The sequence below is a fragment of the Rhinolophus hipposideros genome (assembly GCF_964194185.1).
Source record: "Rhinolophus hipposideros genome assembly, chromosome: 26".
NCBI lineage: Eukaryota > Metazoa > Chordata > Mammalia > Chiroptera > Rhinolophidae > Rhinolophus > Rhinolophus hipposideros.
The window spans coordinates 13094936-13106244 of record NC_138072.1 but is presented as its reverse complement, the minus strand read 5'-3'; the positions used below and the strand labels follow the sequence as shown (position 1 = coordinate 13106244).

Here is an 11309-nt window from a genome sequence, read left to right as displayed (position 1 = left end):
CGCACAGTCGGGAACAATAAAGTTGGGCTTGTTCAAAGGGGGCCTTGTCATGCAGGGCCTGTTGGCCGAGCCTGCAAAGGAAGACTCCTAGAAACTCCCTGGTGCTTTCAAGTCTGCTCCTCGTGCTCGGTGGTTTTTTTTTTTTTTGGTACCTCACTCGCGGTACCAACGCGCCGCGGGAACGGTGTGGGCCGTCGCGGGTGGGACGCATCTCGGCCGCGTGCGGCCCGGCGATCGCCGCGGGCAGCCTCGGGGAGGCCCCCGGTCCCCGGGCCGTGGCAGCGCAGGCCGGCGGGATGAAGCCCAGACCTTCGGGGTTCGTGGATAAGACGCTGAAGCAGCGAGTCACGCAGGTGTGTCCGGGCCTCGTTCGCCGCCCAAGGGCACTGTCTTAGCGCGGCTCCCACGTCGCACCCCACGTGTGGGTTCGGGCGTGGACCTGTTGACAACGGTGCTCGTCGGCAGGTGGTTCGCGGCCTTCCCTCCCCACTGGGGGGCGGAGTGTCGGGGAGCGCGGGACCGTGGGGGGGGGGGGTGCAGCGTGGGGGCCGCAGCGCTGACCCGTGAGGAGAGTGGACGTACCCACGGCCACGTCCTGTCTCGTGAGGGTAGGACGCAAGGGGCGCAAACGCCCGCGTGGACGGGGCGCCTCGGGGCTCACGAGGGGTACGTTGAGTCCCGGTCCCCAGGGGTCCGCTGGGGACACAGTGAAAACAGGTAGCGGGGCTCCGACTTGTCCCCGAGCACTTGACCTGCGCTTTCTTCCTTTTCATCAAGCAGTGCGGTAAATGGCTCGGGATGGGACCGTCCGCCGGCAGTCTTATGTAGGAGGAGAGTTTTTGTCTTTGCGTTAGACGTTGGCAGCTGCATAGACGTTTCTTTATTTTCCTTTTACGTCACCTGCCGCTGAACAGTCTCCTTTTGGGGACCGTCGCTTCCTGCCGGTAGTTAGCTGTTGGAAGGGCCCTGAGCCCCATCTGCTCTGAGCCGCTCTTTAGCCTCGTACCCTTCTCTCCCTGGTGGATAGTCACACGAAGGGGTCTCGTCCAGGCTAATGCCTCGAAATACTATATAGTCGTGATTTCTAGATTTGTCTCTCCAGTGCTTATTTCGTCTTGAATTCCAGATTGATGTAGCCACCTGCCCACTCAGCGTCTCTGGAGTGCCTGGTCGGTGCTTCCGCTGAACGTCTGCAAACTGAACGCAGCGTAGTCTCCTCCACATCTGTCTTCCTGAGTGCTCTCTGTGTCAATAAATAACCTCGCCGTCCATCCATTTGTTAAAGCCAAAAGCCGTTAAGAGTCATTCTGACTCCTTTCGTCTGCTTCCTGCAACCCATGAATTGCAACCCATCTGGCTTTACTCTCAAAATAGACTCCATACCCAACCACTTTTTACCCTCTACTTCTCCAGCTGTCCTAGTCCCAACTGCCATCTCTTTATTTATTAGACTATTGCCATAGCCTCCGAACTTATGTCTCTGACTCTAATTTTACCTAAAGTCTGTTCCCCAGGGAGATCCTTTTAAAGGGGAAATTGGAGTTTGCCAGGGCCCTGCCCAACACCGGTCAGTGGCTTCTCAAGACATCTGGAGTAAAACCCAACCCTAAAAAGCCCTACCTGTTTTGGCCCCGTCTACTTTTGTGTCTTTCTGGTTTTTTTTTTTTTTTCTTTTTTTCTCTGCCTTGTGTGCACTGTCCCAACCACACAGACCTTTTCAAAACATGCCAAGCTCAGGACTTTTGCTCTTGCAGTTCACTCTCGCTGAATTATTCTTCCTCTGATGTTCCCACAGCTTCTTCCCTTTATTCAGGTCTCTAAGCAGTGACTACGAATGGCTGAATCCAGTGGCTTCTTGTCAGTTCTCGCCACACTTGACTGCTCTCAGCCTTTGACGTTAGTGGATTTCCTCTATTGCTTTTACTCTGGTTCAGTGTAAAAGTAATGGGTTCTTGTGGTTTAACATAAAAGGAACAGAGGGCATAAAATGAAAAGAAAGAATTCCTTTCGTCTCTACTCCACTTCTTCAGAGGTATCTACATATTACATCTTTCTTAAAACTTTGTATGCGTATATGTACTCACATGTGTATTCACTTTTAAAAAAATCACATAGATGGGTACATCTGCATCTATTCTGCTTGCTTTTTTTTTTCACTTCGTGGTATATTTCAGGCATCTTCCACAAGTGGAACGTTTGCCTCCTTTTAACTAGCATATTAGTTATCTCTTGCTGCTTACAAATTACCCCCAAAACTTAGCAGATTAAAGTGGTTTCATGTCCCTTTTTCCTTCTTTTTTTTAAATTAAAGTTTATTGGGGTGACAATTATTAGTAAAGTTACATAGATTTCAGGTGTACAATTCTGTATTACATCATCTATAAATCCCATTGTGTGTTCACCACCCAGAGTCAGTTCTCTTTCCATCACCATATATCGGAGAGGTTTCATTTCTGTCACCACAAAGGAGCTTTTTGACTTGCAGTGGGTATGAGATATATACAAATATATATAAGTCAAAATTAACTGTGGTAAATGATGTCATGCTGTACGACTCCAGAGAAGGGGAAGGTTGAGTGTAACAGTCCGGCTTTGGATACCTAGCCTCCACTGGAGGCATTTATGCAGAGGCATTTATACAGGGATTCTTGAGAAGAAATTGCTCTGTCAAGGGGGCGGGGAACTGGATAACTAACACATACTGAAACATGGAAGTTGATAGTTAGACATGCCAGGTTTGAAACTTGGCCCAATAACTTACTCGTATGTGCTTCTGGGCAAGTAATTAACTTTTTAAAGCCTACCTACATCTACGTCGTAGGATGATGAGTACTAACAGAGACAAAGCTTCACTTCAGCAACTTGGGGACAAATTAAAAGTCCTAAACTGGAAGGAAAAATAATAAAAGAGACAATGTGGAAAGGGCCCTTAGAACAGGTTCACAGGGCTCTTAGTTTGTCAGTAATTTTTCCATAGTGTGCCTAGGCCAAAAAGTAATACTCAAGAGGTCTATTTATTAAGTAGTTAGATTCAACCAACTTAGTAACTATTTAGTTCAAGTAACTGAGTAGTTTTTCAAAAGTAATATATAAAAATCAGAGAAAAATAAATGTACTTGTATTCCATTCTTAAAAAACCACAATTCCTTACTAGTAGGATTTGTGTACCTCTTACACACTACAACTTCTCAGACCTTACAGATTGACAGTGCCATTCACATCCTATTCCACATTGATTTTTACAAAGGATTTTCTTTTTATTACAACAACTGGTGAAAACCCAGTTTTGCAAAAAATGTGACCTCATCAAAAGGTGGTTTAGTATTGAAACCATGAATTATCTCAGGTTGTACTTCCTGCAGTGTTGGGCAGATGTCAAATATTACTGTGTTCCCTCAAATTTAAAATATCTCTTGGTCCCCTTGGGAGTTTAGTGCTTTGTTTTGGGGTGTTTGGGAACCTAGAATATAGTAAGCTCTCACTATCTTATAGCTGCTATTCTAGTTGTTGTTTTTGTATTGTCATAGTGATTAATAATTATTAAATTCTCCGATTCCAGAATTGATAATTATTTGGTGATTTTTATTTATGTTTCTGGTGTGCTCTATGAATGAAGAGTTTACATTAAAGGCAGACCGTCCCTGACTTAAGATTTTCCGATGTCAATGATAGCGTGAAAGTGATACGCATTCAGTAGAAACTATACTTTGAATTTTCAATTGTAATCTTTTCTCGGGCTAGGGATATGCTGTAAGATACTCTCTTGTGATGCTGGGCAGTGGCAGTGAGCCAGAGCTGCCAGTCAGCCACGTGATCACGAGGGTAAACAGCAGATACTCTGCAGTGTATTCATTGTGTTAGGTGATTTTGCCCAACTGTAGGCTAATATGAGTCTTCCGAGCACATTTAAGGTATGCTATGCTCAGCTATGATGTTGAGTAGGCTTGGTGTATTAAATGAATTTTTGACTTAACATTTTCAACTTAACAGTGGGTTTATCAGAACATAACACTGTTGTAAATCTAGGAGCATCTGTATAACATGTTTGAATAACTCAATCTCTTATTTGTCAATTAAAATCACGGAGTTTGAAATATCGGAAATATCGGAAGTATTGAAATATCAAAATATTTATCACGTTTTCTGTTTTAGTATCTCACCAGTAACAGATGTGGCAAATATGTGGACACCGGAGTCTTAGCATCTGATTTACAAAGAATGTACAGGTAAAGAAATGTAGTCTCTAGATTCTTGGGTTTTTTTCGTACCGTTTTTAAAGTTTCCATCCTCCCTAAATTTCCCTTTGGATAAATAGCTGCTGGCATTAGTTCACCAGTCCCTAAATTCAGAATGCAATTCAATTATACAAACATTTATCCAGCACCTGTTATATGCAAAGAGCTGTCCTTGTTATAAGGGGAAAGAATAGCTATGTCTTATCTTTCAGTACCTTATAGTCCGGTCAGGAATATTACTTCTTTTCCTGCTTCTTTAAAAATTAAAACCATCAGGTATGATCTCCCTCAGCTTCATGACTCTCTATCTAAAAATGCGTCACTTCATTTAGTCTTCCCACTAAAAATGAAATTCTTTTCTTGAGCTTCTCATCCCACCTCTTCTGATACCTTGTTTCATTCATTAGCCCTTCATGGTCTATTTCAGTGTCTCTGTTTTCTTCCCCTTAGACTGCATATTAGTTTGCGAGCACTATTATAACAAAGTACCACAGACTGGTGGCTTCAACAACATAAATTTAGTTCCTCATAGTTGTGGAGCCTAGAAGTCCAAGATCAAGGCAGGATTGGTTTCTTTCGAGGTCTCTCCTTGGCTTATAGATGGCTGTCTTCTCCCTGTGTCTTCTTCACATGGTCTTTCCTCTCTGGGTGTCTGTACCCTAACTAGTCATACTGGATTAGAGCCCACCCATATGACCTCATTTTACCTCAGTTACATCCTTATCTAAATACAGTCCTGTCTCTAAATACAGTCACATTCTGAGGTACTAAGGGTTAGGACTTCAACATATGCATTTTGGAGGACGCAATTCAGCTCATAACATTCTGCCTTCTTGTTCCCCCAAACTCATGTTCTTCTCACTTACAAATACACTCACTTTATCCTAGCAGCTCCAGAAGTGTTAACCCATTTCAGTGTCAACGCTAAATCCAAAATTTCATCTAAATCTCATCTAACTCAGATATGGGTGTAACTGGAGGTATGATTCATCCTGAGGCAGAATTCCTCTCCAGCTGCAAACCTGTGAAACCAGACAAGTTACCTGCTTCCAAATTACAATGGTGAGACAGGCATAGGATAGGCATTCTCATTCTAAAAGGGAAAATCGGAAATAAGAGAGGGGTCATGGTCTAAAGCAAGTCTGAAACCTAGCAGGGCAAATTCCACTAGACTTCAAGAATAATCTTTGGCTCAGTGACCTGCCCTGTGGGCTCACTAGGATGGCTGCCCTGCCCTTTGGAACTGAGGAGGAGACAGTGCCACTCCCCAGGCCTGTGCCCCCTGGGCCTGTGGTAGCAGTGGCAGCCCTGCCAACCTCAGCCTCCTTCACAGTCATTCTTCCCTTTTCTTTTCGCAGTAATTCATGTTCATAGCTGAATAGCTCTTTGGGCCTGTCCCGTAGAATCCCAAAAGTCCGGCAGCCTTCTTTCATTTCATCCATCTCTTTCCCCTTCGGTACAAGCAGACATTGTTTCTGATGCTATAATCTCATTTCTAATCAAGAAAAATTGCACTAGTAAAAATACAAATGCCAAAGTTGCTTGAGCATAGGCTTATGGTCAGTATGATTGCAGTGACCTAATTATATATTCATGCATATTTAAGTGATCAATTTAAATTGAGCTGAATGGGAAAATATTGGAGGTGACTACAGTACTAAACTTCTGTTGTTTTTCAGTGTAGACTATGGTCGAAGAAAAAGAAATGCTTTTAGGATTCAGGTAGAAAAAGGTGAGTCTTTTAGTGTTAGAGCTCAATAATGAAAGTTATAGAAAGAATTGTTTTAGCTCATGGCCTTTTTCTTTTTGCTTCAGTACTTAGCATAATTACTAGTGAGAAAGAACTCAAGGATCTAACAGAATATGAAGATGAGCATCTGGCGAAAAGAACAAGACAAGGTGAAGAGGATAACGAGTAAGAATTACAAAATGAAGGGTTTTTCCCTAACACGACACCTACTTGTAAAACTTGCAGTGTCTCTTCATTGCCATTGCGGTCCTGCATAAGGCTTACCAAACTTCTCCAGTCCTTAACTTCAGACATACTGAATGCTCACTTTTATCCACAGAGGTCCGATTGTTTCTTTGTGCCTTTGTATAGGTAGTTTCTGTAGCTGGAGTGTTCACTTCTCATTCATGAACTCCCACTCAGCCTTCAATCATCAGCCTTCAAAAGGCTGTGTTATTGCATTTGTCAGACTGTCTTAACTCCTTTCTTAGTGTTTCCTTAACTCCTCATTATAGCTATATATGATAATGCTTATCATATATGGCGTTGAGATTATTTGTTTACTTGTTTGCATTACCAACAGAACTGTCTCATTATCTTTGTTTTCTTCTGCCAGACACATAAAAAGATGCCAATTAATTTTGTTGTTAAGAAATATTATCTAGTTTTTTATAACTTTATTGCAGGATAATTGACATACAATAAACTGTCCATTTTGAAAATGTGTAATCTGCTGAGTTTTGACACGTATATGCTCATTAATCTGTCACCATAAACAAGATACTGAACATTTCCATCAACCCCACAAGTTTTCTTGTACTCCTTTGCATTTTATTTCTTCCTCCTCCCCTATTCCCAGACAGCCATTGATTTGCTTTCTGTCACTATATGTTCACATTTCAAGAATTTTACATAAATGGAATCATACAGTGTATGCTTTTAAAATCTGGATTCTTTCACTTAGCATAATGATGATTTTGAGATTTATCAGTGTTGTGTGTATCAGTAATTGATTGCTTTTTATGGCTGAGTATGTATGGATATACCATGGTGTTTTTAATTATTTATCTATTGATGGACAGTTGAGTTGTTTGCACTGTTGGGCTATCACAAAGAAAGCTGCTGTGAAAACTTATATCTAAGACTTTAAGTAGAGCATGTTTTCATTTCTTTAGTAAATATCTAGGAGTAGAATAGCTGAGTCATGGTAACTGCATATTTAACTGTAAAAGAAACTACCAAACAGTTGTCCAGATTGTTTGTACCATTTAACCTTTACATCAGCAGTATGTAAGATTTCCACTCATTCCACAGACTACCAACACTTGGTATGGTTAGTCTTTAATTTTAGATAGACTTTCACCATAAGTAGGATGTTAGCTGTGAGTTGTTTTTTATAGATGCCGTTTATCAGATTAAGGAAGTTTCCTAATAATACTAGTTTGCTGAGAGTTTTTATCATGAATAGGCATTACATTTGTCAAATGCTTTTTGTGCACTTATTGAAAACAGATTTTATTATGGCTTTTTCCCTTTATTAATTTGATGAATTAAATTAATTATTGAGTGTTAAGCCAGTCTTTCTATCCTGGGATAAACCCTGCTTGGTCCTGAGATATTATCCTTTCTATATATTGTTGAATTCTATTTGCTAATCTTTTTGTGTGTGTGTTTATGTCTATATTCATATTGGTCAGAATTTTTTCTTTTTTTTGCAATGTCTTTGTCAGGTTTTGGTATTAAGGTTATACTAGCCTCATAATATTATTTGAAAGTATTCGTTAGTCTGCAATTTACAAAAAAGTTTGTGAAACGTTAGTGTTATTTCTTTCTTGAATGTTTGTTAGAATTCACCCAGATTTCATCTAGGCGTGGAGTCTTCTTTTTGGAAAGGATTTTGATAACATTTAATTTTGCTAGATATAGGGATCTTCCTATTTTCTTCTTCTTAAGTCAATTTGGTAAATTGTACTTTTAAAGAAATGTTTTCATTTCATCTAAGGTATAAAATTTGTTGGCATAAAGTTTTGAAAATACTTTCTTATTTTCCTTTTAATGTCTGTAGGATTTGTGATGATAGCTCCTTTACATTCTTTAGAGCTGCTTCTTTTTTATTTAGATTTACTATAATTTTCTTAACTAGCTCCATACTCATGAACATTTGGTTGTTTCCAGTTTTGCACTATTGTATGTGTAACTAATAATCTTTCAGTGCATATATCTTTGTACACATTTCTTTCTTTTTTTATGTTAAAATCCTTTAGTGGTGTTTCTTCTGGGGTCAGAGAGATTTATATTTTTGAGTCCAAAAAACATCACCTCGATTTATACTCCAACAGCTTTGTATAAAGAGTGTACTTCTCTGTACCCTGGCAAACCTAATTATACTATTATTTCATCTTTGCCAGTTTCATAGGCAAAAATTGATCTATTTTGTTTTTACTCGTGATTTTTTAATAACTAGGAAGGTTACATTTTTTTTGATGTTTTATGTTTCCTTTGTGAATTGCTTGCTTATGGGTTTTGTCTTTAATTTGAGAGGTATTTGAATTTTCTCTATTAGTTGTCAAAACTTTTTGTATAAAATAGCATTTTTTTAATATATTGCAAATACATGTCCCATTTTTCCATTGGTCTTTATTTTTGTTTATAATGTCTTTTTTTTTTTTTTTTTTTAAGGAGGGCACAGCTCACAGTGGCCCCTGTGGGGAATCGAACCAGCAACCTTGGTGTTATCAGCACTATGCTCTAACCAACTGAGCTAACTGGCCACGCCCTATAATGTGTTTTGATTAGAGAAGTTCTGCGTCTTTACCTAGTCAGGTCTATCAATCTTTGCCTTTATGGTTTATGTGCTATGCTTTGAAAGACCTCTATCACAAAAGTATATAGAATAATTACCTATACTTTTTTCTTGTTCTATAGTATTACATTTAACTCTTGAATCCATTTACAATTAATTTTGTTTGTAGGGAAAAACAATTTTTTTTCAAATAGTTGAATAATCTACCTTGACATTGAAAAGAAATGCCCCAAGTTATATTAATTGAATTTAATGAACAGAAGAACTCATGGCTTACTAATAAAGGTGGGTGATAGCATTCATGTAAACCTTGTTACATAGGGAAAGCCCTTTTCTTATTTAATTATTTTCTTAAAAAAACTATATTAAATTGGAGCAGAGTCCTATAGTTACTTGAAGCTATTCTGTATCAACTCTTGGTTAGAATGAACTGAGACTATATTCTCAATTTATAGTTATTAGGATTTATACTCGTTTTTTGCTGTATTATATGAAAAACTCTTTGTAACTTTATTCCTCATGAACAGACTTGGAAGAGTCACATTTGGTCACTCGGCTTGGTCATATTGATTTGTGGATTTGCAACTTAAAGTGCTTAATTATGGCTTGCTGGAATATTTCCTCTCCTGGTGTCTGATATTCCTAAATGAGACCCTTAGGTCTGATGGGAATTTGCGTTTTACTTTTATTTATTGCTAGGCTAATGATAACAATTTATATAAGCATTTACTATGTACTAACAACTTTGCAAGCTCCCATTTTGTTCTCTAATAATCCACTGAGATACACATTATTTATTATCTCCATTTTAGATACGGGAGCTGAGGCTCATGGGTTAAATAAAAGCTAGTAAGCTGGATTTTGAATCCAGATTTCTCCGATTCCAAAACCTGAACTCTAAGCAACCATAATATTCTGCCTCAGTATATTTTCTTGTTTTGGGTAGTAATTTTTTTAGGATGTGGGAGAAAAGCCTTTAAAATGTTTCTTTTCCTCTTTTTACTGAGGTATACTGAAAGCTATTCAGATGATGATTCAGAAATGGAAGAATACCCAGATCCACAGGTAAGCTAGTCATTTAAATGAACCCACTCTGATTTTTTTTTAAGTGATTATGAACCCTTAGAAAAACATAATGTGGAATAGAATAAGAGACTTTGAATGTCTTCATCAATAAATAATTGCAAACTTCCTGTGTACAGTGCTGACGAAGTCTTGGGTTAGCCATCCTTCCAGTAACTTTGTTTGTAGCCTATTCAGGGAAAAAGGGGAAAGCATTGCCTGAAATAAAGACAGACATGAATTGAAAGGGGAATTAATAGTAAAAGGAGAAAAGGATATATTTTCTGTCAAAGAGCTGGCATTGCCAATAAACAGGCTTGGGTTAAAGGGAAGTATGGGAATAGTATATCAAATTATTTGTAACTTACTCTTGTTTTCCTCATTGGTAATTCAGTTTTTGAATTGATTAACAAAGTCATGTTGATACTCAGTTATATGTGATCCAGTTTTAAATTGATGGGTAAGTCGTGACTCATTGACTACCTACTCATTTTCATACTTGCTTCTGTTGTATCCTTAAAAAGCGGCCATTCTTAATTGGTTTTATTTAATTGCCAATTATGAATTGGTGCATTAATGTGGTACAACTTTTTGGATAGTAAATGTGAATCATCTTATTGGAACACCTGTATTTTCTGACTGTAAGTGTTATGAGAGAAGTTGTTGAAAATGAAATGTAGAAAACTTATTAATATAGGTAATCAAACTTTCATGAGTACCTATTGAATAATTTATGCTAAAATCATGTTTCTGCCAGGCAGCAAATCAAATGAACACTTCCCTGCTCTCCTTATATCGGAAAGGAAATCCTGATTCTGTTTCAAGTACCCCAGAGATGGAGCAAAGAGAAACCACCATTTCAGTACCACCGATAACTTCCCAAACAGGCTCCATTGCTTTGAAGACCCCTGCCAGAGGTTCTGAAGGAGGATGGTTTATTGACAAAACTCCAGGTGGAAAGAAAGACAATTTTCTCTTGGACCTATCGGATGAGAAAAGTAATCATAAGAAGCCAATATCTGAGATAGAGGTATTTTTGTAGTGAAATTTTAGCACCATGTAATTAGAGTACATTATAGCCTTTTCATTGAGTGTAATATCAAGCAGATTCTTGTGTTATGTAGATGACATAAGAACTTGGAAATACATGTAAAATTTGATCACTTCCCACTGCCACCATCATTTCCATCCTAGTCTCTGCCTCTACTCTTCCTCACTTAACTATTGAAATAACCTTTCAGCTGGAGTGTGCTTCCATCCTTATTCCTCTAGTTTATTCTTCACACATAGATACCTTTGTACAAGTTAAGTCAGACCATTGTCATTCTCATGTTACAATAAAAACCCTGCAGTGGCTTCATTCCACCTAAAACCAAAGATCTTGCAGGTGCCAGTAAAGTCCTGTGTGATCTGGCTGCCCTGCTGCTTCTTTAGTCTCATATACTACCCTCCACCTCACCCTCTGAGCTTTGCTTCAGCC

General features: G+C 39.0%; 1 protein-coding gene across 9 annotated transcripts in view; it reads left to right on the top strand.

Moving 5' to 3' along the window:
• Positions 1 to 36: 36 nt before the first annotated feature.
• Positions 37 to 11309, top strand: part of NVL (nuclear VCP like) — a 70376-nt gene continuing 59103 nt past the window's right edge. The window contains exons 1-7 of one of the 9 annotated variants that reach the window (XM_081039081.1): positions 271 to 353; positions 1796 to 2032; positions 4153 to 4226; positions 5915 to 5967; positions 6051 to 6150; positions 9775 to 9832; positions 10587 to 10859. In XM_081039081.1, coding sequence (XP_080895207.1) covers positions 1988 to 2032; positions 4153 to 4226; positions 5915 to 5967; positions 6051 to 6150; positions 9775 to 9832; positions 10587 to 10859 — 603 coding nt within the window. In that variant the 5' untranslated portion in view covers positions 271 to 353; positions 1796 to 1987. Of the gene's footprint in view, positions 466 to 513; positions 667 to 1795; positions 2033 to 4152; positions 4227 to 5914; positions 5968 to 6050; positions 6151 to 8643; positions 9053 to 9774; positions 9833 to 10586; positions 10860 to 11309 lie in introns of those variants that run through there. The other 8 variants (XM_081039080.1, XM_081039082.1, XM_081039086.1 and 5 more) reach the window with 8 other exon arrangements.